This window comes from Hippoglossus stenolepis, chromosome 9, assembly GCF_022539355.2.
Source record: "Hippoglossus stenolepis isolate QCI-W04-F060 chromosome 9, HSTE1.2, whole genome shotgun sequence".
Classification (NCBI taxonomy): domain Eukaryota; kingdom Metazoa; phylum Chordata; class Actinopteri; order Pleuronectiformes; family Pleuronectidae; genus Hippoglossus; species Hippoglossus stenolepis.
The window spans coordinates 4,317,352-4,344,141 of NC_061491.1; the positions used below are offsets into that span (position 1 = coordinate 4,317,352).

General features: G+C 41.1%; 1 protein-coding gene across 1 annotated transcript in view; it reads left to right on the plus strand.

Annotated features, from left to right (window-relative positions):
* loxl2b (lysyl oxidase-like 2b) overlaps nucleotides 1–26,036 on the plus strand; it is a 41,778-nt gene extending 15,742 nt beyond the window's left edge. Inside the window, exons 4-14 of the mRNA XM_035165588.2 lie at nucleotides 3,248–3,459; nucleotides 8,208–8,424; nucleotides 11,419–11,602; nucleotides 15,284–15,435; nucleotides 15,550–15,717; nucleotides 18,536–18,701; nucleotides 19,098–19,338; nucleotides 20,507–20,622; nucleotides 21,268–21,404; nucleotides 21,506–21,617; nucleotides 22,689–26,036. Of these exons, the coding sequence (XP_035021479.2) occupies nucleotides 3,248–3,459; nucleotides 8,208–8,424; nucleotides 11,419–11,602; nucleotides 15,284–15,435; nucleotides 15,550–15,717; nucleotides 18,536–18,701; nucleotides 19,098–19,338; nucleotides 20,507–20,622; nucleotides 21,268–21,404; nucleotides 21,506–21,617; nucleotides 22,689–22,759 (1,776 nt within the window). The 3' untranslated portion in view covers nucleotides 22,760–26,036. The remainder of the gene's footprint in view (nucleotides 1–3,247; nucleotides 3,460–8,207; nucleotides 8,425–11,418; nucleotides 11,603–15,283; nucleotides 15,436–15,549; nucleotides 15,718–18,535; nucleotides 18,702–19,097; nucleotides 19,339–20,506; nucleotides 20,623–21,267; nucleotides 21,405–21,505; nucleotides 21,618–22,688) is intronic.
* Nucleotides 26,037–26,790: the final 754 nt, after the last annotated feature.

The window sequence follows — 26,790 nt, forward strand, 5'->3', positions numbered from 1 at the left end:
TTTGGGAGAAAATAGCAGAGGTTAGAAAGGCTGAGGACTCACAGTTTTCGCTCGGATAGCATCTGCCATCCCTGGGAGGCAAATGCCAATTTAGGAAACCCTCCATTCTCATTATTTGATGTCTAGGTTATTCTTGGCTGTATATGAGAGGAGTGTGTACCAGTCCTTCTGTTGAGCAAAGCAACGTATACCCCCCTTCCAGCCGGACTCCAGCTCCCTCCCCTCAGCCTGCACTGTCACGTAGCACAAGAATGTGGGTTTGGACTATGGGAGAAGAAAATGTTTATTTAATCCCTGCAAAAGTCGGAGAGAAAAAGCTTGGGGCTTTCTTTTTGACAAAATAGTTTTACTGAGATGTTCAAAATACTATGTGCTTTTTTGATAAAGCAGTCATTCTTGATTAGACTCGTAGTTACAAACATAGATGAAAAGTTGTTGAACTGGTTAAACGTACGTAATCAGAATCAGAATCAGAACAGAGACCCCAAAATCCTCTGTGTCTCCAGTAGTCTGATGCAAACACATCACAGGATACATATGTACAGTAGCTGTAGAAAACATGTGCGCTACAGGATGTAGGGGAATACATTTCTGAGTAATTCAGAGGCCCACAGGAGAACAGGGGTGCACGTGAAGGCCCCATGAAATGAAAACTAGATTTTCTTAATCCATTGTCCCTGTGTCAATTGGTAATTCATTTCTCGCCAAATATGTAAAAAAAAAACAAACATCTAAATTTCTGTCTCTCCTTTTCCTGTAAAATGGTTTCAACATTTTTGATGACTCATCCTGCCCTCTCGGTGTTTACACATTCTGTGTCCAACAATAATACTTTCTGGAATTTTTACCTCCTTCCCCGTGACTATACGTCCTGCCACTTAGTGACCAGCGCACACGGACCCATTCTGTCCGATTCCTCTGTTAAATGTACAGACGTAAGGGAAATCGGATAGAAGTCCTCGAAAACAGAGAGAAGGCTGTCGTCATGACTTTCCATGTTGAGCTGCTATAGTTACTGTCAACTCTGCAGCAGGGGTGGGACCCAATTTAAGTCTTAACAGCAGTGGTACTTGTGGTATAGACACTACATTGGAATAACACTTTATAAAGTTGTTATGCTGAACGTGTTGGCAAATATTTTTCTTTATACATCCAGCAAACAGGGTCTAGTAAGATCATTAGCATTTATTAGTGTTTCCAGCCACTTGACAAGTTTAATCCGATATTCATCCGCCTTTTACCTCTGTTTTGGTCTCCTCCACTTTCTGAGTATAACACCTGCCTCCTGCTTCCCTGTGTTCCCCAGCGTGTTGTTTGTTGTAAAACCAATGGCCTTAAAACCAAATAATGAAGTGAAATATGTTAAAAAAGAAACTCCATAGACCTAAGGAGTACTGGAGAGTTAACTTTGAGATTAAACATAGCCATCCAATGTGATACAAATATGGATTTGTGCAGTTTAATGTCTTTACAAAGCATTTAAAAAATATCCATACTTTTTTTGTGGGAGTATGCAAACCATACAGTACACCAATAAAGTTAATGACTGAAGGCCAATTTACTCTGTAGGTGTAGAGTAGGTTGAGCGTTTAGCCGTGCACAGTAAAATGCGCAAAAGCCGGCTGTGGCTCAGGAGGTAGAGCGGGTTGTCCGCTAACCAGAATGCCTGCAAATCGATCCCCCATTCCGCATGCAGAAGTGTCCTTTGGCAAGATACTGAACCCCAAACTGCTGAACCACAAAGAGCAGTGCATGATTGATGTATGATAGAGAAAGTGCTGCACATTGATGCACTGTACGAATGTGTGGGTGAATGGGTGGAGACAAAACTGTACTGTAAAGTGCTCTGAGTGGTCATCAAGACTAGAAAAGCTCGATATAAATACAGACCATTTACTATATACCTACCTAGAAATAAAACCACACACTACAGTGTATGGCTGATGCCATCTGCAACAACTCTGATTGGTCAACTCCATGTCTCCTCAGTGGCCAGATAAGCTCACAAAAGTCAGTCTCCTTCTGTCTTGATAAGTTCAACGGTCCTAGACATTCCTGTTCTCCTGGGTTGCAATAGTTCAAATATAATAGCTATCATTTATTAGCTCTGACTCCAAAATGGTCCATTCAGTTTCAGTCGCCACCTTTCAAAGTAAACATGCAGTTTTTAACAATTAGTCCTTTTCCTCCGGACTGGATTAACCTGCTTTAGCCGGAGCCACATCTAAATGATATGTGCTCCTGTTACAGCCTCACAGCAGGGAGGAGTTCTGCTGTGGTCCTGCTCGCTAGAGTCAAACATGGCTCGCACCACTGTCCTCCTCTGTCCCGAGCAGCTAAAGTGATTGTAAAGACGTTTAGAATTTCTACCGAAATATCTGTGGTTTGAAATGTTTCTCCTGTGTTCCTGTTTGTTCTTCCAGGTATCAGTCCCAACAGATAAAAAACCCTAATAATGTTTTAAGCAAGTCATTAATTATCACTTAGAATAGTCTATGTTAATGAATGGAACACAAAAATATACACCAACACAAAAAAACATTTGGTGGTCTGTCTAAGTGTCCAAGGCCTGTACTGCTGGAGCCTGCTGCTGATGTTCATGTAGAGGACGTGCAGCGTTTGGAAAGAAAAGGTCTTCTCGTAATCTTGCGCTGCACGTGTGCTCACTCTGCTGTTGGTGCATTTTTATCTTTATTGACTGCTTTCCAACAGCGCGCTGAAATGTGCTTCACATATTACGCTGGAAACACTTTGATTCCTGTTGCTTTTAAAGCCAGAGACAGGTACAGGGCAGCCGTGTCGCAATGATTAGCGTTAAGAAGGTGATTTACTGTAAAAATGTTTGAGCAGAGAAGATTTACAAGCAGTGCGCAGAGAGCTGAGCTGCTGTGTTACAGACTGGACAGGGGGGGGGTTAACATCTCTGATTACATGTTATGTAACACAGGAAGTGCTAAGCAGATGTGATGTATAGTGTGCTTACATCACATCGGATTTCAGAGGCCATAGAAGGAAGGTCCTTTATGGCCAAACTAATCTACTTCTCAAATAACATATACAGTATGTCTATTATGGAACAAACCATATGTAAATATATGTTTGGCAATGATTTTCATAGAGCCACTAGGACATACTTTAGTTTTTCTATGACGTGATACATGTAATTGAAAACAGTTTGCTTTATACTTCTACATCTGCGATTGCATTTTTTGACCTATGTGCACATTTCTCAAAATATCATCCACAGAACATTGATATTCAAGTGGAGGATGCGCGCATACGGCCGATCCTGTCATCGTACCGCAAGCGTATCCCTGTAACAGAGGGCTACGTGGAGGTGAAGGATGGGGGTAAATGGAAGCAGATCTGTAACAATGAGTGGACCCAGTTTAACAGCAGAGTCATCTGCGGCATGTTTGGCTTCCCCGGGGAGAGGAAGTACAACGCCAGAGTCTACAAGTAAGTGTTCCGCCGCAGTACAGTTTGTGTGGTAGTGGGTCACTCAAAGAGGAGAGTGGGATTTTGAGCTTCATTCACTAGTGGCCACTTGAACAGAAATTCAACAGAAATTCATGATGTTTTCAGGTATTGTAAGAATGTGAACAACAGCCGAACGCTGTAAGCAGTTGTTTTGTTGGATAATGCTAAAATCTGGCTGTTTAGTGTGTATGAATATGCATTTCCACGTCAAAGCAAAACAATGACCACACATTTAGGAAACACTGCTGCCCAGGTCAGGCCTCAGGCTAAAGTCCTGATGCAAGATTTTAGTCCTTCCGCATTTCATCCGGTGCTGTGTTTCCATGATGCTTTTTCCAAATTTGAAATTGATTTAATTTTTCTACACCTCAAGTAGAGGTAAACATGGAGCAGTTCTCTGCTTGTTGACCTCATGTCAGTGCAACATCTCAGCTGACATGTGAACTCTACTGAGGGAGTTTCAGAGTGGCAGTTATCTGACCATGTGGTGGGTTTGGTTTACGACCTCAACCTGACACTCAAAACGTACAGCTTGTCAGGCAGCTCTGACCTTAATGTACTTATCATAGTCCCGCTGCTCTTCTGCCATCAACATACAGTTCTAATAGAGAGTTTACACTGACAATTTGTACTGTTAACATGTTGCATGACAATGAACTTGTAATATATGTATCAACAATTTATCTCTGGTCTTTCAGTCAAAAGATACAATTTGTTTAAAACGTATAGTAACCCTAACACTATGGTGTCTCCATACCCTCTACCCAACACAGTAATGAATCTGTAAACACTAAAGTTATAAAATTCAGACAAAGGTCAAAGGTCAACAATCACAAATGGTGCACTTGAATTTTATTACCAAGACAACTACTTACAATGGAGTTAGATCAGAGGGTAAAAATACACTGGAATAACCCTGAATCCTGCATCTTCCAATGTGTGGATTACACGTTTGACATCAAGCCCTGACTCCTGTTTTTCCAACATCGGTGCATTCCACAAAGCTGTGGTAATGTGCGAGTGACTGCTGAGGGATCTAAATCTTGCTTACATGAAGACGACTGCCGCCAAATGGCCACGGGTTAATGGCGGTGCTCCATGAAACCTCCAGTGCTCCAGTTCTCCTTGAATTAAATGTTAAGCCTGAGCTGGAAGTTTCCTCTGCTTTAGGTAACCACAGCAGAGAGACAGCTCCTACATCTTCTCGTCAGCCCGATCCAGCTTTAACCCATGAGACATGCAGTGTGGTTTTACAGGAAGCTCCGGTCTCTCTCAGGCTCGTTTGGTCATTTCTCAGTTTGATAGCATCTGCCCATCTCTTTGTGCCCAGTCAACACAATCACAACTCTAGGCCTCTGTATTTAACATTTACTGATCATCAGCAGCAACTTCACAGCACATCTGTAATAAGACAATAACAAAACCAGGTGATTTTCTGAATGCGGACTTAGTGGATGATGTTACCAAGAAAGCTAAGATGTTGATATCTTTAGTTTTTTCTTTGAATATATTTGTATTGCAGGATCTAAATACTCCCTCAGCACTCAAATTAAGGCTAAAACATTGTTTTTTAATGTTATGTTTGTCTCATGGTCAACTTCTGAACTCGCTTCTATCAGTGCTTTACTTGTTTGTTTGTATCCAGGGTGCAGATTTTAACAGGGCACTTATGTTGCTGGTGCGGAGGCAACTGCCCGAAAGACCAAAGATAACACCGATTACTGTACATGAAAGACTGCAACATGTAGTCTGAAAAAATAGCCTCTGATGTGTGTATCTGCTGCTTGTTGGTTAATCTCCCTGCCCAGATGTGGTTACACACTGTCACTGCTCATACATTCCATTAGACCTCTGATGTCAAGGACTGAGAAGGAATGGGTCAAACCTTCCCATCTATCAAATCATTTCAGAAATCCCTGTCTGTCTGTATGTGGAAGCCGTTCATCTTATCAGCTTCACACTTGTCATGATTATTGTTTAAGGCCCAAAAATGTGCAGTATTGAATTTGGTGTGATTGTGGAATCGTGATGTGTTCAATATTAAAAGGCCTTGAATGAGCAGGCGGCCAGTGCTCTGCAGCGGCAGCAGTGGCCCCTGGGTTCTGTGGACTGACCTGTGGCAGGTCTTTACTTACCGCAGCTCAATTACTGCAAGTCACTTTTACAGTTTCAGAAAGAAAAGCTGCCTCCAGCATCAACCACAGTCCAAGCAAACAGCTAATTTCAAACAGGCAGGTTTGCAATGGGTACTGCACTACAGTCTATCTCAAGTAACACAGCAAACAAGCCGACCCCCAAAATCAGAACAGTGTTCCTAGCATGGGTCAAGTTCTAAAACACTGCTACAGGCAGCTTTTTGGTGTCTTTTGTCAAACTATGATGTGCCTGCTAAATATCTCTGTCTTCTAAACTCCCAGACCAGAGATTACATTTGCAGCCCAAGATGACTTCAGGAATGTTGCTTGAGTTATGTCCTCGGACTTGAGAAAGCTTTTTCAGGGCCACAGACGTCCATTAGGGTTAGGGTACAACGTAATCCATACAGTTACACAACAGTTTTCAAATGCTGTGACCATGATATGTAAAATGAATGTTCACTTTTATTTAAAGGCCAACATTATCATTTATTTTGAGCTGGAAGTTACACATCCCGTTCAAGTTGATCAAAGCTGGTTTTTTAACAGATTTTTGGCACAAGTCAGCGTTCACAGCCTCAGGACCACCAGCTTGTTCCAACACCGCTCCGTCTGAACACTGCTGAGAAGCATCACAGCTCCGTGCAGATTGCAGAGGAGGCAGCAGAGTCTTCTGGCTGACTCAGATCATTAGCCTTGGACAGCTCCCAGTCTGCAGCTTCCTACACGCCAGCTCCCAAATGAAAAACAAATGCTGCCTTTAATCCCCTTTTTCACGCACACCTCAGACATGAGACACAGGGATGTGACATGCCGATCTGCAGACGAGCCTTATTAAATACATAATATGGGCTCAGTAATAATTAGTGAGCAGGATATTAGCATCAAGGCAGTGTCATTAACCCCGGTTCAATCAAGCTCTTAGCTAACCTTTTGCTTTTGGTATTAATTACACAATATGCTAATGTAATTAGCATAGGTCTAGTTTCATGGTGTCAAGATACAGTCTGATATTAGACTAATCATTTCTGTTTGAATCTTGATGAATGTCTCAATTATAAGTTAAATCACTGGCATTTCAGAAGATTGCTAATTCAACTGCAGGCTCAGGTTAGTCGAATCCTTATTCACTCGTGAATTTCAGGGTGTTTCTCTGAGATGAAGACTTGTAATTAACATGAATTATGAAAACTTAATTATACATAAAACACCTTGTTTTTAACGCAGCATTAATATGAGCGCAGAGCTACAAGCTGAACATCACATACGTTTTACATGAAGCCTAACAAGTTGTCATGCTAAAGTAAACAGCTCCTGATTTACACATTCAGTAGACACTGCAGAACATTAGCCTTCATTTGGATTTATTTATATTGGATCTATAGATCTTCTGCTCTGTCTATGTCTGTGTGTCTTCACTGTTCAGTGCTGGCAGGTAGTTTACATTCGGCCTATCAGACCTTTTTTTGTCAAAGCTGCAGCTGAAAGCAGGGATGAGATGGAGGGAGTTAACCCAACAGTAAAGTTGCAGGCATTCAAAACCAAATCACACAGGGTGTCTGTGCAGCCTTAAAACATCGAAAACGTCTCAACAACAATCATCTGAATTTTGGGCCCAGGTTTAAATATTATGTACCAGGTCTTCAATGCATTCAGGTTGGGCTTGATTTTATTCTAATGTTCATTTAACACCTTTCCATGTTTTTTTTAAAAATATTTTTTGGTGGCATGCATATTTTATCTAGGTACTTAGATATACCTAGATTTTAGCATGCTGTAATAAGACCAACATGGAGCTGATAACACCCTGCTCAGAACTGATCTCAGCACACTTGGCTTGGCTATGAGAAAGATTATGGATACCTACTGTCTCTGCCTGAAGTCTGGGACATAACACAGCCTTTTGAGAGTTATTCTCTACTATGCTACTTCACCTTCTGGGGAAGTTATTCTGGGATATTCTTTCATATCTGTTGTACTTGATGTAGGTCTTACATTTGATTCATTATGGTCTTAAAAAGGCCTTAATACTTTAAACATTGACACACTTCTCCATTATGCTAAATATAGTTTCTTGTAATCGATGTTGTAACTACTTAATTTTGTTGATGTGTTTAGCAACACGTGAGATCTATTGTACTTCTGTCTGTCCTGGGGAAGGGATCCCTCTCTGAGGTTTCCTGTTAAAAGGTTTTTTGGGAGGTTTTTCCTCACTCTTGTTACATTACATTTCTTTTATCCAAAGCGACTTACAATAAGTGCATTCAACAACGAGGGTACAAACCCAGGACAACAAGAATGAAGCAAGTATAATTTTCTTCAAGAAAGCCAAACTCTAAGGTGCTATATGTAAGTGCCACATAAGTGCTACTAAATATAGTGGGGGCTTTTTTATATTATTTTTTTTTAAATAAGGGTTAAGGACAGAGGATGTCACACCTTGTTAAGCCCTATGAGACAAATTGTGATTTGTGAATATTGACAAATATAGTTTGATTGATTGATTGATTTAATAAACTAAATTGAAAATATAACACGTCTTATCCCACAGAGAGTCAATGGATCTCCTCTCTCTCTCCTCCCTCTGTCCAGAATGTTTGCTCGCAGGAGAAAACCCACATACTGGGACTTTGCGGTCAACTGCACTGGCAACGAAGCCCATTTGTCCAACTGTAAACTGGGCCAGGCTACGACGCTGAAGACCAATGGCTCCTGTACGGATGGATTGCCTGTGGTGGTGAGCTGCGTGCCCGGCAGAGCCTTCGCACCGGCGTCCATGACGGGATTCAGGAAGGCCTTCAAACAAGAGGTAAAATCCTTCATGGAAATCACTCCCACTGTGTTGGACAACTGACAAAACATATCATTTCAGACAAGCCTTAATTTATTCTGCTATCATTTTAATGTCATTATTTCCGTTGTCAATTTACTGCCATTATGAAAAATTGCGGCTTTGGAGTTCTTTAAACCATAGACTGTAAATAATGGTGGACGATGCATCTCTGCTTCCTCCCACTGAACATAAGTGAAGGCAAAATATCCCACATACAGGTGCTGCTATTTTGCACTGTCGACGACATTTAGAGCCAGAATCTGACGATGCTCACACTCGACCACGGGAATCAGTCTCAGCTGTCAATCATGTCTATTTCTTTAGCATTAAATAACAAATTAGAACCAAACACAAATGAACACTTAATCATATATCAGTGTGAACTACTCAGAGGTGTTGGCTTCACTTTTGGGAGCTCTAATGTCATTCATCTTTATATAGAGTCTATAATTTACACAGACATAGGTAGATTTGTATTATATTCATTAATGTTGTCTTAGTATAACAAGCCACTGCATCAATACGTGGGTACTGCACAAGCTTTTACACACTTCTCCGGGTCCATGGACACTGTCAGTAGACCGAAATGATAAACAAAGCTGATACAGGAAATGACTGCAGCGGCTCACTTCAGTTCACTTCAGTTCACTGGCTCTGATGTCGAGGGTGGAGGCTTAAATGTTTCACCGAGACATCCAGACAATGCTGGTGTTCAGAACACAGTGTGACTCTGTTAACTGCAGCTGTAGCCGCTCCGGATGTTTTTCAGCTAAATGATTTGCCATCATCATCATCTCTGGGCTGTCGCAGATGACATGATGTCGTGACATTCTTGGGACAGACAACAACATGTGTCTCCAGACAATAGCTAACTTCTCCTCTTCCCAAATATCCTCGACCAGGAAATCCAGAGGTCCAGAGTCAGCGAAACTGCATCATGAGTTTTATGACACATTTTACACTGCGCACAATTTTTGATGAATTCACAAAAACTTTGTTCAGCGCTGTGTGGTTGATAGTTGATATTTCAGATTGAATTGTAAAAGTACCAAATCACAGAGGCTGACTGCTACGTTTTTTTAATGCTCCGCTTAGATCTGAAAAGCCAGGATGGAAAATATTTTCTTTCTTTCCCCCCCTTTCTTTCTTATTTCTCAACTTAAGGGGATAGTTCACCGAAAAATGAAAATTCACTCATTATCTACTCCCCACTATGCTGGAGGGGTGGGTGAAGTGTTTGAGTCCACAAAACACTTCTGGAGTCTCAGGAGTAAAGAGTGTCGCAGCCAAAGTGACCTCTTCTTCAGATGTTATAAAGCAACAGAAAAAACGATAACATGACTCCTTACTGCTAAGTGATTTGTGGACTCAGACACTTCACCCACCCCTCCATCGATATAGTGGTGAGTAGATAATGAGTGAAGTTTCATTTCTTCGTGAACTATCCCTTTAAGTTGCACCGGGAACATTTATCCTTGTTTTGGGCAAGAAACATCTTTTATCTTTACTAGCCAAGGCAGGATATTTAAAACAGCAGTGGAAACATGGTTTTCCCAGTTTTGCAAAGAACTTGACCGACCTGCACAGACTGACCTTGTGACCTTCCATCACCTTTGGGATGAACAGGAGCGACAAATGCCAGCCAGGTCTTATCACCAAAACCTACATTCATCTTCACTAAAATGTTCTTATGGCTGACTGGGAGTTAATCCTTCCAGCCAAGCTCCAAAGTCAGGGGGGAAAGCCTGGAAGCAGAAGACGCCTGTGATTTTGGACTCACAACAGTCATTCATGGGTGTAGCGGTTGGGTTTTCACATATTTGGTCATGTACTGTGTGTGTGTGCAATCATAATGATGATTCCCCTCCAGCTCCAGGGAGAGGAGTTCAATTCTGTTCCTGAATCTTGACCTCTGGCCTCACTTAGATAGAGTAGAAGGTAGAAGGAGTTTTTCTCATAGCACACTTAAAAGGTCTTAAGGCTCTGAAAGACGTGGAACTAGATTTGGCAGAGAAGAAAGAAAGAGAAGAAATACTTCTCTTAGTGACAGAACCATTAAACCGACATGAATATCTGTCTGAGTGACTCCGTCCATGTTCTGTGCAGATGCAGGAGCCTTCCTGCTCTCTGTCACGTTCCCCAGCTGAGCTACGTGCCTGACATCACGTCCCACAAATCTCCCACTCAGACAGTCTGACTCAAAGCATTTTATTACAGAACCTTTAGGAAAACACATGTCTGATAAAACTGGTTGTATCCGACATCACATATTTTGTGAATATGTACGCTGAAGATACATTAAATACAATCTATGCTTTGTATTATAGTAGTTTATTCCATAAAGTAGGTAAAACATTATTCAGATGTTTCCAAAATTCCGGATTAAAAGCGCTTTTGAATAATAAAATGTTATAAATAACATAATATAAATTATACTAGGTTTTATTAAATTTTACAAATACGATCCAGAAATGCAGCAAATTCTCACATTTGCGAAGCTGGAATCAGCAAAACCGATTAATAAAGTATCAAAATGTGTTGATTTGTAGGATTATGTCACATGCAGTGGTTGATGAAGATATGAAGTCTGTCATGTTTCTACCACTATAAGGAGGAGGAGGTGGAAGTTATGGTTTGTTCCAGAGGCCACACATTAAGACGTCTGGGTTTTCCTCTGTGAATACAAATAGTAGTAAGTCAGATTAAACTGTGCTACTAATGTGTTTACTAGTAAAATGAAACATTTCCAGTTGGTCTAAACAGTTAATGGGAGAAGCACATTAATGGCATGTGGTATAAACACGAAGCCACCCAGCCTGCTGCCTCAGCTCCCCCGTCAGAGGGAAAAGTAGACGTTCCCAATGTTCAGCTGAGTCTGTCATTTAGGAAAAGACCAGAATAACTCAAATATGTGGTTTGAGGATTTGAACGTTTCAGCTTTTAACAGTGTCTATTTTTTGACCTCTTCAGCAAGTGCTGGTTCGTCTTCGTGGTGGGACCATCGTAGGCGAGGGCCGAGTGGAGGTGCTGAAAAACGGAGAGTGGGGCACCATCTGTGATGATAACTGGAACCTGCTGTCTGCCACCGTGGTGTGTCGAGAGCTGGGCTTCGGAACGGCCATGGAGGCCCTGTCTGGAGGCCGCCTGGGACAAGGTGCGGTGGTTTTATGTTGCACTTTTATTCATGCCAGAAAAGTGAGTCTTTGTTTCCAGGCTCTTCTAGCTGCACATTTTTAGGAGTTTTTAAGAGCTTCGAATGAAGGTAATGCACAAAAACAAGCCTGCAATATAGGAAACAGTGCTGCTCTCATTCCCCCTCCAACTCCACCACAACCCCACTTCTCCTGTGATAATTAGCTGCATAATGACCAACCAATCAGCAAAGAATAAAGACATGAGGTGTCCGCAGCACGCTCGTGTTTAGACAACTTGAAGAAACAGGAACAAAGACCCCGTTGAGTGGTCCGCACTAAGTTCAGGTCTGAACGCACCCAATTGTGTGAACAGATCAGATAATTCAGATTTAGGAGGCGGTCTGGGACACATGTTGCCACAATCTTTTCACTGTGTGATCCGTGCTGGGCCACATATGAAGGACCTCCTCTGACCTCATCTGACCTCATCTGACCTCCTCTGACCTCCTCTGACCTCATCTGACCTCCTCTGACAGTTTAATTGTAATTTTGCACCTCTCAGTGACCTTATTTGATTGGTTTGTAGTCATCCCCACAATATCAACACTGATCACTACATAATTATTAATAAATTATTTTCATAAATTGATAAAATCTTTATTCATACCTGAGCACATTCATTGAGTCATTCATTCAGCCCCTCCTGACTCCACCCGCTCTCTTTCTCTTTCTCTCTCTCTCTCGCTCGCGCCAACACACAGTCACACGGTGACACTGGACACATCTGTAAACCCAGACTGGGTGAAAACAACATCATTTGGTCTTCACAGACAGGTTTATTTGTGTATAGAGCGGGGAAGTGAGATCCGACCACAAGTGGTCACAGGAGACACATTCAGGGCTCATTTTAATGCTGATACACGTACTTGATGCTGTCCAAGTGTGATCGGATCTCTCAGGACAGATGTTATTCGGGTCTGAACATGGACAAAGTACACCATGGACCTGAAACAATCCCAGGCCACTGAGCTCACATGTAAACTGTATACATGACACGTGATGGAAGGTTATGACTGTGTCGCCAAACCAAACATTTCATGCAGCAGTTCTCCTTTAAGCTCGCCCTCCTCATATCAGCCCTTTGTGCCGCAGAGCCGAGGATGATGAACTCACGGAGCTGATTTAGCTCAGTGAACAGGATTAGTTACTCTGTGCAGGTCAGTGAGGATGGGAAACCATCCCTGAGCTGATATCAACTCAGACATCTCTCTGCGAGGAAATAGGAAAACTCCCGTGTGCCTTCAGGTTTGAATTTAGTCAGTGCGCTGTAAGAGGGAACAGAGAGTCGAGGCTCAGCGGGACTGTGGACAGAGCCTGTGGAGAAACATGTTGCTACTGAAAACACAAACCACTCACACAATATTCTGTTCAGATGCTGAATGGCTTGTTGTTTGGATTGAATCGGTCATAGAGGAAGTTTTTATTCAACATTAAAGCTGCCTTCTCTTTTGGCCACTTGGTGTCTGCGGTATGCTGAATTTAGATCTGTGTTCAGACTGTGGCTGCGTGTGACACTGGGGTAGTCGGAGGTCGAGTAACTTCGACGATCAGAGCTAGTTTGTGGCCCAGACGAGGGCCTCGTACATGTCGTTGATTCAAGTTTCATTTCATAAACAAAAATGTAAATAAACAAAACTATATATGGTTATTTTATTTTATTAAAAAAAATAAAGCTTTTCGTGTTCAAATTAGGGCTGATGGGACTTTAAAAAATGGTTTGATTAAAATTTTTCATTTCGATTTACAAAAATAAAAATAAAATATAATGACCAGCAATCAGAAACTAAAGAAAGCCCTGTTTGTATTTCCCTCTTGTTCATGGAACCTGGTGAGCACAGTCATGTGCATTCCAGAATGCAGCAGCTCGACTGGTCTTTAACCTGAGTTCACTCACACTACTCCGCTCCTCCGCTCCCTTCACTGGTTACCAGTGGCTGCACACATCCGTTTCAAGACACTAGTACTTGTACCGTGCTGGTTTTAGGTTTTCAGGTCATAGTGCTTGTTCCTCTTTGTAGACCCCTTGTCCTCTCTTCTCTTCATTGCAGTTGTGTTGCCACGTTCCAAACAGGGGCGGATCCAGGAGTGGGGCCAAGGGGCACTGGCCACAGCTGAAATCTGATTGGCCCCTGAAGTGCCCCTGTCCTGTCAATAATGACTTAAATGAGGACCTTCCTGAATCAGGAAGTGTGTATGGATATTGAACATATATAAATGGCCCCTCTGTGTAAATTGTGGCCCCTTTATGGCCCCTGATTTAATAAGAATCCTAGATCCGCCTCTGGTTACAAAATATCAGCAATAAAACACACAAACTCATTAAGTATTAAACTAAGACCGAAGCTGCAGAGGTTTTTTACAGACTAGGTTTCAAATGAGCACATATTTTATTTTTAAATGTGTAAGATAAAGTTAGTTCTTACTGATGGTTTGGAATGAGCCTAGAGGAAGACAGGTTTCTTTTATTGTCTAGTTATTTTATAATTGACGGTCTCAGTCGGAGCAGCTTCACTTTATAGTCTCCTCTGACGACTACCCACACTGCACCAGTGTGGTTAAAACACTGGCTGCATGGAGAGTTTTACAGCAGAGAAAGTGGGTTTGTCGGGACCCCCCCAACAAAAATGTGCCACTGACCCCCTTTTCCGAATGACACACTCAGCAGATTCCTCTGTGCTATATGGTGTTTGAAAGCCTGAGCTCACCTGTCAGCAGAGTTTCTACATAAAAAATTGCAGTTTTCTTTTTCATAACATTGAAAAAGAAAACAGGGACGTTGCTGCTCATTCCAGTGATATGAGACATGGAAAATGTTTCTTCTCCAGAATCCTTTTCCATCATGATTTCTCATCAGTGGCTGTAACCTCGTGCAGTAAAAACAGGGGCCTGATGGATACTTCATAGTAACTCGACATTCTGGGAATACACTGATTAGTTTTCTTGCTGTAAAATATATGAGAAAATTAATGTCACTGTCCTGCACGTGTGGCGAATAGAAAGCTAAAGATATTAGCCTATATCTGAGCTAACTTGTTGCTAGGTTATATTTTTACAGTGCACTCATGTGGTGTCATGTGAAAAATTGGACAAAATAGATCCCGACTGCAATAAAATCACGTCAAGTTTTGTTGATGGCAAGAAATTAATTAATTGTGCGTATTCACATATTGCATATCATTATTTATTTTGTATTATGAGAGTGGCAGACATTAGTTGGAAGAGTTATTTATTAGCGCTGATGTTTATAACCACTGACACCAGGAAATGTACTGGGACACAATCATATATATCACATTTAAACAAGGTGAATGCTTCATTACTTATAGAACATGAAAGTGGGATCAATCTTCTCATGTAACTGTCATCGAATAAAAGTATTTTCCTAAATATCCTCAAATTATGTTTTATGTTTATTTACTATTCTACTTTTGATTCGGTATCAGAGCTGTCAGACACAACACAGACATCTATCAATATCACTTGTTTTCCCTTCCCTTCAGTGGGGAACAAAAGAAAGAAAGAAAGAAAGAAAGAAAGAAAGAAAGAAAGAAAGAAAGAAAGAAAGAAAGAAAGAAAGAAAGAAAGAAAGAAACCCCAAACCATCTTTTCAAAACAGCTTCTTTTGTGTGTGTGCTTTTCAGGCATGGGCCCGGTGCACATGAACGAGGTGGAGTGCTCAGGATTTGAGAAATCCATCACAGAGTGTTTCTTCAACAAGGAGTCTCTGGGCTGCAGCCACGAGGAGGATGCAGCCGTCAGATGTAACATCCCTGCTATGGGCTTCCAGGAGCGGGTCCGTCTCAGCTTTGTGTGAATCAAACATGAGCTCACTCAAACTGAGCCTGCATGGACACGAGTAACTTTTTACCAAATACATGATCTAAATCTGTATTTCTCATGGCTGCAGCTGCGTCTGAGCGGAGGTCGTAACCCCTTCGAGGGCCGTGTGGAGGTGATGGTGGAGAGGAACGGCTCTCTGGCGTGGGGGACGGTGTGCAGTGAAGGCTGGGGAACCATGGAAGCCATGGTGGTGTGCAGACAGCTGGGCCTGGGCTTCGCCAGCAACGCCTTCCAGGTACGAGTGCATTTTGGGTGGAAATCCCCCTCCTGTGTCACCCCCCCATTACATTACATTATTTTATTTTATATTATCGTCTGTTATTAATATAATTTTATTCAATTTAAATTCATTATCAATGTATTATTTCAAACTTCATTAGTATTTCACAGTGAACCACTTATGTTGCCACTGCAAAATAGGAAATAGCATTTATTATTATTGAACAACAAGTTTCATTCACTGATTTCCTTTATTTCAGTGAAAAAGCTTTACTTTAAGAACATTTTTATCAAACTAACATTTAACATTTTCAACAATAGTTTTGACATGAGTTTAACTCATGGAAACTTCACAGCAAAGTTCATATGTTTAAAACCTAAACTTCATAACGTTCATATATATAAAATGACATCAGATGTGAGGGAGTTTTGTTTTGTGACTCCTGTGGATTAGAGAAGTAAAAGCACAAAGCGAAAGAAACCATCAAACTTGCCTCTGTGCAGGCTGGACTGTAGACGTCCATGTGCCGGTGTGGAGTCGGACTGAGAGAGCTGCTCTCTGTCCTGACTGCGTCCACAGGGTCTCCACTGTCTGCCAGCCGCTCTCCAATGCCCCCGCAAGCCAAGACAAACCCAAACTCCGAGTTCCTAAACATAGTGTGTAGGGCAGAGGAGTGGACGTGGTGTAAAAATAAACCTGCCACATCCCGACTTCCATTTCAGAGGCTTCTCCTGATTTGATCTACATCAGTTTGTTCTCATATTCTCTCTTTTCCTCTGCCCTCCTTCTTTGGTCAAGCTCTACTTCCTTTTCTCCTTTCATACTTCAAACTGCCTCCACATCAGTTAGTCGTCTGTTTTGATTCGCAGTCAGTGAGCTTGGATCTTTGGTGTAGATTAAGGTCTAGAGGGAGTTGAAGTTAACTGAGTTTGTTTTTTCCCTTTCACTGTCCAAGTGGCCACACTCAGGTGTTTGCATCACTTTCCTGTGCAGTTGAGGGTTTTCCATCCAGGAGTCAAGTGGAGCTCATTTTGACCTTATAAATAAAACACTGCAGTCAACAGCTTTCCACTTTCTACTCGCCTGCCTGTAAAAGTAATGAATGGAACATTGATTTAGGTGCATAGAGACGGCATAGACTATTAATGAGAGTGAACATTCACAGTGCATGTTTTCAACCCTGAAAAACAAGCTATGACAGAAAAGAATAGTTAAATCCATGTGCGAGCAATTATTTGTTTGTAAATTGAGATGTACTTATAATTATATATTAATATACATGAATCAGCCTTAGTGGCAATGCCACAGACATATTGTTACATTTATCTACTTGTCTAGGTAATACAGGGCAAGATATTAATTAATTGATACATAACTAAATTCAGGTTTAAAAACACTTTAAACCTGAAAATTATAACTGGTAAGTAAAAATTCCAATGAAAAATGTTAGCATTTATACTTGCACACAGACTCACTGTCCTGTGTTTCTCTGTGCATGTGGTTGCCAAGAGCAACCAACCGCTCTCTGTCATTAAAAACTGATAACTGTTTACCGCTGTCCAACATTAAGATGCCCCTCTCGTCTTCAAAAGGAGGAAGTAGGTGTCTCACTGAGTTTAAAATGCATCGTGATAACAGTAAAAGTGGCTGGGGGGGGGTTTCATACTAACAGTCTGTGAAGATGTTTACAGAGCTGTGGAGCTAAGAGCTTTATGAGTGGACATTGTATAAAGACAGGATGCAGAGGAATAGTCGTAATACAAGTTCATTTACAGTGTCACAGTATAATGTGAGGCTCATTTCTTTATGTGGCAGCTCATGACATCACCATGTTGATAGTATAGACACAAGTTGCACAGCAGGTCTCCTCTTTATATATAAAGAGTTTATAGGTCATTATATTCTTTATAGTAACGTATGTAAAAAAAAAGTCCTATTTGTGTTATACTGTGTTTAATGAACATCATCATTACACTATTGCCTAAGTCACAATGCTTTTAGAAGGATAAGGAGCTCCATCTAGTGGTCACTGTGGAGAATCGCCTTTCCTCGCAACAGTTAATGGTTAATACTGGAAACATTTTCATTCTCTCCTCAAAACAGAGCAAAATGTCATCTTGACATCACCACAGTAAAACATTCTACACATTTATGGATGATTAAGGATTATTTTATTATGATAGTTAGTTGCTGAACAGATTTGTATTAATTCTCATCTATGATCAGCCCATATGTAAACTAATATGATGCCTTTTTTCCTGGTGAAACGACCAAGTAGTTCATAAAGAGTCAGTGTTAATGCTTTAATAATATGAAGTTCAGTAATATGATACATAAAATGAAAGACAATCAAAAAGGCCTGTTTGCATAGTAAGTACATTTGCTTTTATTACCAGAAAGAAATTTGTATTTTACTCTGTAGTCTCTAAGGGAGTATTTTAAAATACAAATAAAGTATTTCTTACATTGCCAGAGAAATGACGAGTAATAATAAAACAATAAAGAGATAAGAATGGTTTTGTTGATGGTGCTTAAATAAGGTTTCACTGCAGGCTCACTCTTGTGTAAAATCCTCCCACACGTCAAAATATATCTAAAATCTTGATTAGCTCTGATCACTGAAGCATCTTTATCATATCTGAAGTGGATCATAGTTGCATCCAAGTTGTGATATTAAAGATAATCCTGCAGTCTGGCTGGGAGGAGTATCATCAGTCTGAATTATCAACCTGATTTTCCACGTGAAACGACTCTCTGCAGTGTTTACAGACTGTGATTATACCAGAGGTGGATGACATGTCAGCCGTGAACTGAGGCTCCTTCTCTCCAACAGGAGACGTGGTATTGGCCGGGGCAGGTGAGTGCGGACGCTGTGGCGATGAGTGGCGTTCGCTGCTCCGGCACCGAGATGTCTCTGTCCCAGTGCCTGCACCACGGAGCCCACCTCAGCTGCCCGAAAGGAGGGGGACGCAATGCTGCTGGAGTCTCCTGTTCTGAGAGTAAGACTCATAAACTCCTTCTGTATCTTGTGTTATGTGTTCATATGGAGTAGAAAGGTGGTTTCAGGCCTATGGAACCTACTGTAGGTGAAGGGTCGTGCTGAGAAGTCATGGGAGAGATTGTCTGTGGCCAACTTAACATTCACGCTGAAAAGCTTTCAGAAAGGTTTTACAAATCAAGTTTTACCAGCATATTCAATTATTGGAGAAACTCTATCTTAGAAAGAAAAACATTTGCATTGCTGAAAAATTCCTCCTGAATCACAAGCAGAAACTGCTCATTTACTCCCCTGAGCTCTTTTGTGGCCAGTAAAAGCCATTTCTCTGTGTTTCTAAATAGGTTTTGGTTCCATCTACTTCTCTGTGGGTTGCTTCACATGCTCTTCTCTTCCACAGCGGCTCCTGACCTGGTGTTGAACCCTCAGGTGGTGGAGCAGACCACCTACATGGAGGACAGGCCCATGTTCATGCTTCAGTGCGCCTTCGAGGAGAACTGTCTGGCCTCCCCCTCCAGCCAGGCCCCGGCCAACTCCTACCGCCGCCTGCTGCGCTTCTCCTCCCAGATCCACAATAACGGCCATTCGGACTTCAGGCCCAAAGCCAACAGAAACTCCTGGGTGTGGCACGACTGTCACAGGTCAGTGTCCCCGAGTACAGGAAGATTTCTTCATGTGATAACTCCACAGTAGCTCAGTCTTTCTTCATTTACCAGAAACACAATCGCAAGAGAACCGTTTAGCATCACTAAACCCATGGTGACACTGGGGAGCTGAGCAGAAGATGACTGATGAAAGCTGTATGCTGACGGTTTCAGAAATCATAGAAACTATGGCAACTAATTTTTTGTTAAATTTAAAGAAAAAATATTCAAATTTTAGTCATTTACAGTTTTTCTTCACAATTTTATAATACGTCTGAGGAAAACGTGATCATTTTGATAGTCTTACCTTTTCACCATTGCTAAATTGGCTTCGAGACACCAGAAGTACTGTAAATATATGCACCCAAGCAGCGTTGTTCTCACAACTTAACCACTTGAACACCAAGCACACAAGTACACATCTTCCCACATTGTGACCACAAGCTCTTGGGGTTCCATCTGAAGGGAGCATGTACACACAGGGGAGGCTAATAGGATCGGATGGGATAATAGGACACAGATGAAACGCGTCAGGGCAGCGCTGACGATCACGAGAGGGAGACAAAGACAGGAAGTCAAACCACCAAGAGACATAGAGCGCTTAAAGGAGGGGGTGTTAAAGACATTCAAACTGTGTAATATTGGCAGCACATGTTCATGCACGTGACATTTAACATACAGGATTTTTTTAATTTTATATAGATCACCGAGTTTGAACTTTATCATCAAGAGACTTGTTATTGAATAATATTGGTTGATAACTGAAGAATTAGGAAAAACAGGTAGAAAAAGAGAGAGAGGGCTGGCTCTACATTATGACATGTTTTTCCCCTCCGCACACTCTGCTGCTGCCCTGTAATTGACCGTGTGGTGTTCAAGCTAAAGCTGCTGCACATACAACCAGTCCCACATTTTTGTGGTTCCCGTGTTGGCTGCAGGAACAGTTGACTGATGCCAGCTTCACACAGCTACCAGCTTTCACACGTCAAACCTCTGGCAGCCCTGACAGACGGAACTCGAGAGAACAGACTCACGCTGGAGTCAGACCATTTAAAGAAGTGTTGTGCGTCGCAGGTGCCAATTTCTGTGTTTTTTTTCTCAGCAGAGATTAGAGCTGCAGTAAATGTCAAGTTCTTGATGAACTCTGTCTTCCTGTGTTGTTTAGGCATTATCACAGCATGGAGGTGTTTACACTCTATGACCTGTTCAGCCTCAACGGAACCAAAGTGGCTGAAGGACACAAAGCCAGTTTTTGCCTGGAGGACTCAGAGTGTGATGAAGGTGAGAGTCCCAGCTGATTCCTGGGGAAAAAGTCGCTATCAATCATTTTGTTTATTTCAACAATGAGTCAAATGAGTATGTGTAATGTGAAAGAGGAACTTGTAATTGTAAACCAACAGAGAATTGTCACTGTGGTCTGCTGTTCCACTCAGATCTAAGGAGCTTGTTTAGCATCTTTCAGCTCATTGTTTTGGTTTTTCTGGCCCACAGCTTATCTGTTTGCTCTCATCAAGCTTTAATAAACAGAAGAACTGAGCTCTACCTGCTCTGCACCATAGATCAGGCACGGTTAGCAACTAGCAGTTGTACATAGTGGGACCTTTAGCCACTAAAGAGCCAGATAACTTTGTTAGAGACCAAGGCAGAGGGAAAAGGAGAGTGACTATAACATTCATATTCATCAGCTGCCCTCAAACACTTGCACACTGTCTGCAGGGTGAATAAATGAGCAACTCTTTACTGCCATTTTCACCATAACAACTGTATTGATTGTGATTATAATGTATATATGATAATATGTCAATATTAAGTTTCCAGCATGCAACTGATCCAAGTCCACAAATTACTGTAATTCATCTTTAGAAATTATCGCAGTTCTTTTTTTTCTTAAATGCCATTTTTTCATTTTGTAATGTGTCTTTGCAGGTATTGAAAAGAGGTATGAGTGTGCTAACTTTGGAGAGCAGGGCATCACGGTGGGCTGCTGGGACACCTACAGGCACGACATCGACTGCCAGTGGGTCGACATAACTGACATCAAACCTGGAGATTACATTTTCCAGGTAAGGTTTCCTGTGTTCCTCCGACTAAAGAGGGAAATGATCCACGTGCTCGTCGTACTGGCCTCACACATTCAACCTTTCATCTCATTCATCTCTCACAGATAATCATTAATCCAAACTACGAAGTGCCAGAGTCAGACTACAGCAATAACATTGTGAAATGCCGATGTCGATATGACGGCCACCGTGTGTGGATGTACAGCTGCCACAACGGTAAGACCTCGCAGTGATTCCGAGGATCATCGATTGTGCTCCTGATTGAAGAGTTGAACCTTTTCTGCTGTTACACCGCAGGTCACTTCACAGAGAAAATGTAATGTACATGTCATTATTAAGCACATTTATTTTGATACTGTGTAATTGTTGAGCTTGATTGCTCTGATAAAATTGAAGTTACCCCCAATACATCATATTAGTAGTTTATCTTAAAATATAACTTTTAAATGAATTAAGATAAATCTATGTGGTAAAGAAAAATGACAGATTATTCAAATATCAGTGTTAGTTTTGGCCTTGATTCCTCTCAGTGAAAATAACATTGAAGTGTCCAGTTTAATAGCTGAGATCTGAGAACCTGCTGACATTGCTACAAAGAAGTCACACAGAATGAATAATCAGCATGTTCTCATAGCGAATTAGAGGTTCGCAGAAAACCTCAAAATATCTCAAAAACAGTAGTTGATTTGACCAGTTGTGACGTTACTTCATTATATTGCACAGTTCTTATGAACACTCATATCAATCCATTCCACTAAAGATGCTCTGAGGTTCATTATTTCATCTTTTTTTCCATTTCACTCTGCAGTTAGTCTGATCTGTTCTGCTGCTTTTCTACTTTGTTAAATGCTCTGTCTTGATTGAATCATTCATCTTAATGATGTACTTATCATTAGTTGTACTAAATTAATAATTTTAATTCAAAGTCCACTTTCGTGCTTATTTGGGACTTTCAACCACACGCTATGTTCTATTTTTAGGAAATGTAATTGTAAGTGTGGGACTTTGATCATGGTGAAATAGTTTCATATGGAGGGTGGGATTATAATACCAGCCTCTGCTATACACGATTTGCATATAGAGATTTAAAGATGTGGTTGAAAGCTCTTCAAAAATCGTTGTAGTATTGAATTCAGTTTTATACGTATAGAACCATATCTCAACGTATCTATTATATGGTCAAGCGGAATTTTCTAACTCTAGTATTTCAATATTTGAAGCTGCTATCAGATGTGAAACGAGGACAACGTGTATGGTGGTGACTCTGTGTCTGCTGTTCTTCTACAGGTGGCTCATTAAGCACTGAAACAGAACAGACGTTCCCAGGCCTCCTCAATAACCAGGTGACCCACAGGTAAAGACAAACCAGAGGAGAGGAGGTAACCGGCCGGTCCCTCCAGCAGGGAAACCGCGTGAAGCCAGCAAACACTCTGCATCTCCATCAGTGGTGGCTCCCTCCTGCTCGCCCTGTCCTGGTCCAATCAGCTTTTCCCTTTATCCTTGTGGCAGCAGCTTTCTTTGGCCCTCAACCCTTTATTTGTTCTACCAGTAGAAAGAATATTTGATTCCCCCTCCTGTCCAAACAGAGGCAGCTGCAACCACGCTAACACCACCCTCCCTGGTTAACTTCAAGAAGCTCTCTGTGTACCCTGTGTTTTTTTTGTTTTTTTAATGAGCGATGAAATAAACCTGCTGGGAAGTGGCAGCTATTTAAGTGCAGCACTGACGTGCAGCAGTTTCTTTGTTCAGAGATCACCCTGGAGAGTTTGGATGTCTGTGTCAAGTCGCCTGAGAGGGATCATCGATAACGACAGCCTAGGAAATAAATGCAGTTTTATTCCACTATTTAACAGTGCCTTGTTAACTCTGAAGTCCCTTTATAGAAAAAAAACAACTATTCGGACAATTTAGATGAGACACACTAGTGAAAACATCACTAGGATTATTTTATATTCAATATCTGTCAATCGATCCCTTTCACCTAAATCTTACACACTAAACCTTTAAGTGCATTAAAGTTCCCTAAAGTATTTGTTTAAATAGTTGTAGACATTTATCTCTGATCTGCTTTGCAAACTACCTGGACCAGACAGGAGTCTGCATTAAGTGTGAAGTTCTAGCATTTCAATGAGCAGGTGTTTGTGTGGAGGTGGTGTGAGTCAGGAGAAGTTCTCAATTCATCAAAGAACTAAATTATGTGAGCAAAGAGGTTTACATTTTTACCTGCACTGCCAGATATTGTAAACAGAGAGAAGCCAAATATTGTGATTCAGATTTGGAGAACTCTCTGTTCTCTTCCCTGCCACTAGGGGGAAGATTTGCCTCCAGACGATGTCTTGTTCTGACATGTTCGTATCTATTTCCTCTTTCTGATATGTAGCAATGGTTTGTTTTTTAAGCTAATATGGGACCTCATGTTTCTTTTCTCCTTGTTCACTACTGTTACGAAATGTCCATATTCAGAACATTTGTGTTCAAATGAACATTTTAAAGCTTCCTGGTTTGCCTCACTGCATATTGTAATACTGTAAGTAGCCACTAGGGGAAGCATTTAACTACAGAGAGGATTGAAACACTTCTTTTTCACCCTGGTATTAAGTTACTATTTTACCATAATCCCTTTATTTAGACCAGCCTTTTTCCCTTTGTAGTTTATTTTAGCAAGTCTCATCAGAACTGTAATTCCCCAAAATAACTACGCTTTAATGTTGAACTCGTGCTTAAGTGAGACTGAGCAAATGGCAGATTTGTTACAAAATATCACACAAAGTGCTCTACATGAGCAATTCACAATAGAGAACAACATCCCCTTCTTGTGTTCCTTGTGCATTGGCTTGTGCATGTATAGAATGACTTCACATAGCAGTGTTACCTACATAAAGGCTTTTTCAAACAATTCAAATCGTCATAATTAGTGGATTCATTTGCTAGAGAGAAGATGAATATTATTGAATTTTGACCAGTGAATTTGTGCTTTTAGCCTCTAACAAGCAGTCCTGACAGTCCTGAACTTTAGAGGGAAAGACTTGCGAAAAGTGTCGCAGTTTATTAGCCTATATTTAACCTGCGTTTGTTGTAGTGTGAACTGCTCCAGAAAAGGAATCGTCTGCACACGGCTTCAATACAGGAGTCATTCTGTTTTTCATGTTTAAGTGCCCAAGCAAAGCTAACAAGATTTTACTGACTGGCGACTAGCAAACTTGTTAGCAGCAAAAGCTTTATCTTTCCTGTTGAATAACGTTTTATTGAAAAGAAAAAAAAACACGGATGTAAAATGCAGGGATAAATAAGCAGAAAAATCGAGAGAATCAGTGGGAGATCAGAGGATTTGTGCCAAAGGTTAGCTAACTAGGCCACCAGCTACAGCTCCGCGAGTATTCGTAACCAAGTTTATAAAATATTTCATGAATATGTGAGGATTATTTTTGCTGTAACCGTTTCTGATGTGACCCGTTGTGATTTCACTGTTATCGTGACTTACTTTACAGACGAAGCAGACACAACGCAGAAGAAGACAAACTCTGAACAACCCGTGTTAGCTCTCTTGCTGATATGCTAATATAAGTTTTTTCTTCTTATCTATTGCACTGACATGTGTGGGGGAAATGCTACTAAGGCATAGGGATATGAGGAAAAGATGAGGGAATAGCAACATTTTCAACATTTTTCTCGGACATATTCTGAAGAAAAAACATATTCAATTATATATTAACTTACCATTGAATAAAAAAGAACTTTCATGGCCGTGATCATTCCTAAACACGCTGGCAAAAACGCTGCAATCGTGAACTAGATTGTTCGTATGGAGTCTTCTGGTGAGCACAGCATGGCCCCACCTGGAGGCAGTAATGCACCTTATAGCTTGGCTGCATGAGAACACCAGGCAGTTTGCAGGGTAGATGCTTTCAGCTACAGGACGTTGTAGATCTTCAAATACAACAAGAAAAGGCTACTTGTCCTATTTGTGTACTAGCCAGTGGCAGCTCAGCTGTGAAACATGTGATGTACACCAGCACGGCCATTCGGAGGCTTTGAAGCTGTTTCTCCAAAGAGCCTTGTTACTGCTAATAACCAAAACAATAACGATATCTTTATTATGACTTTGATTTATGCTTTATGTCACTGTAGTGTGTCCGTAGGGTTTCCCTTGGCACAGTGTTGGCTCCACATGAAGCTCATGGGACTGTGTTACAGCAACAGGCCTTTAAAGAAGTGCAGAGATGTCCGCCAGTTCCTCTCACTGCTTTATATGTTCACAAAGAATTAGAAGAGCTGATTCCATCCTGTTGCGACACAGATTCCATCTCCCCACAACAGAGAGGACCAACAGCATTTCTTTATGTTAAGACAGTCGCAGTTGCAGGTTTTCTTTTTTTTCTTTTCTCACAATTAAAAAACACTTTCTGTCATTCAGATTAGGTTTATATAATATTATTACAATATTGTACAATAATGTATGTGAATCCTAGTTTATTATGCTTTTTATAATGGTGCTATCAAACTGGCCCTCTGTTTTCTGAGGGTACAGTACATGTTTGAACAGCTACATTACGTGTACTAACAGTATACTTGAACTGAGCGTGATGTGCTTTGTGTTTCCAAATATAATAAAGGTCAGAGTTACGGAGCAACCAATCCTTGCTGTTCGGTGGTCTTCTTCAAAGAAACGTTTTTTTAAATTGTGCAGACTGTTGTTACAAGAGCTGTAATTCACTGCTGATAGCTGATATTTCAGATATTTTCATCGGCATCATTCCCAAACTATATTGTATGGAAAGGTGGAAATATGTGTGCAGTGCAACACAGAGGAATTCATTAATACACATAGTGACTTCATTGTAACACACCACCATCTGCTATAGTGGCTTTAGCCTCTGTGATGAAGTGCATGTTGTTGCAATGGATTTCCCAAGATTCTTTTCTCCACATATGTTTACCTGGGGGAGGGAGGAACAATCAGTCTTTACACTGCAACAGATGGGATTTTCTTACCCCATCTGTGTCAAGAAGTGAGATGATACACATGAGATCTGGGAAGCCGTACGTTTTTTCGCATTTCCTATAAAACCTCGGAATGGTTGTAAATAAACCTTCTCCTCCAAATGGGGCTTCATTTCAGTGTTTCATTACCAAACAATGAAAGTGGAAGAGAGTGCACAGCCAAGCCTGTCTGCCAATGGCTCTGTTTGTTTTCAGGGAAAAAGCTGACTCAACTTGAGCAAGTAAAAAAATATGTAAGCAACTCATGATGTAAACAACCTGGCATGCAGACACATGCGCAAACAGAAACGTCAGCATAGAAGAGTTCGAACACAGCTTGCATAGGAACATACTATTACAGGGTATCTGCAGATCACAGAAAGTCTTAGAAGCATTTAATTCTGAAAAA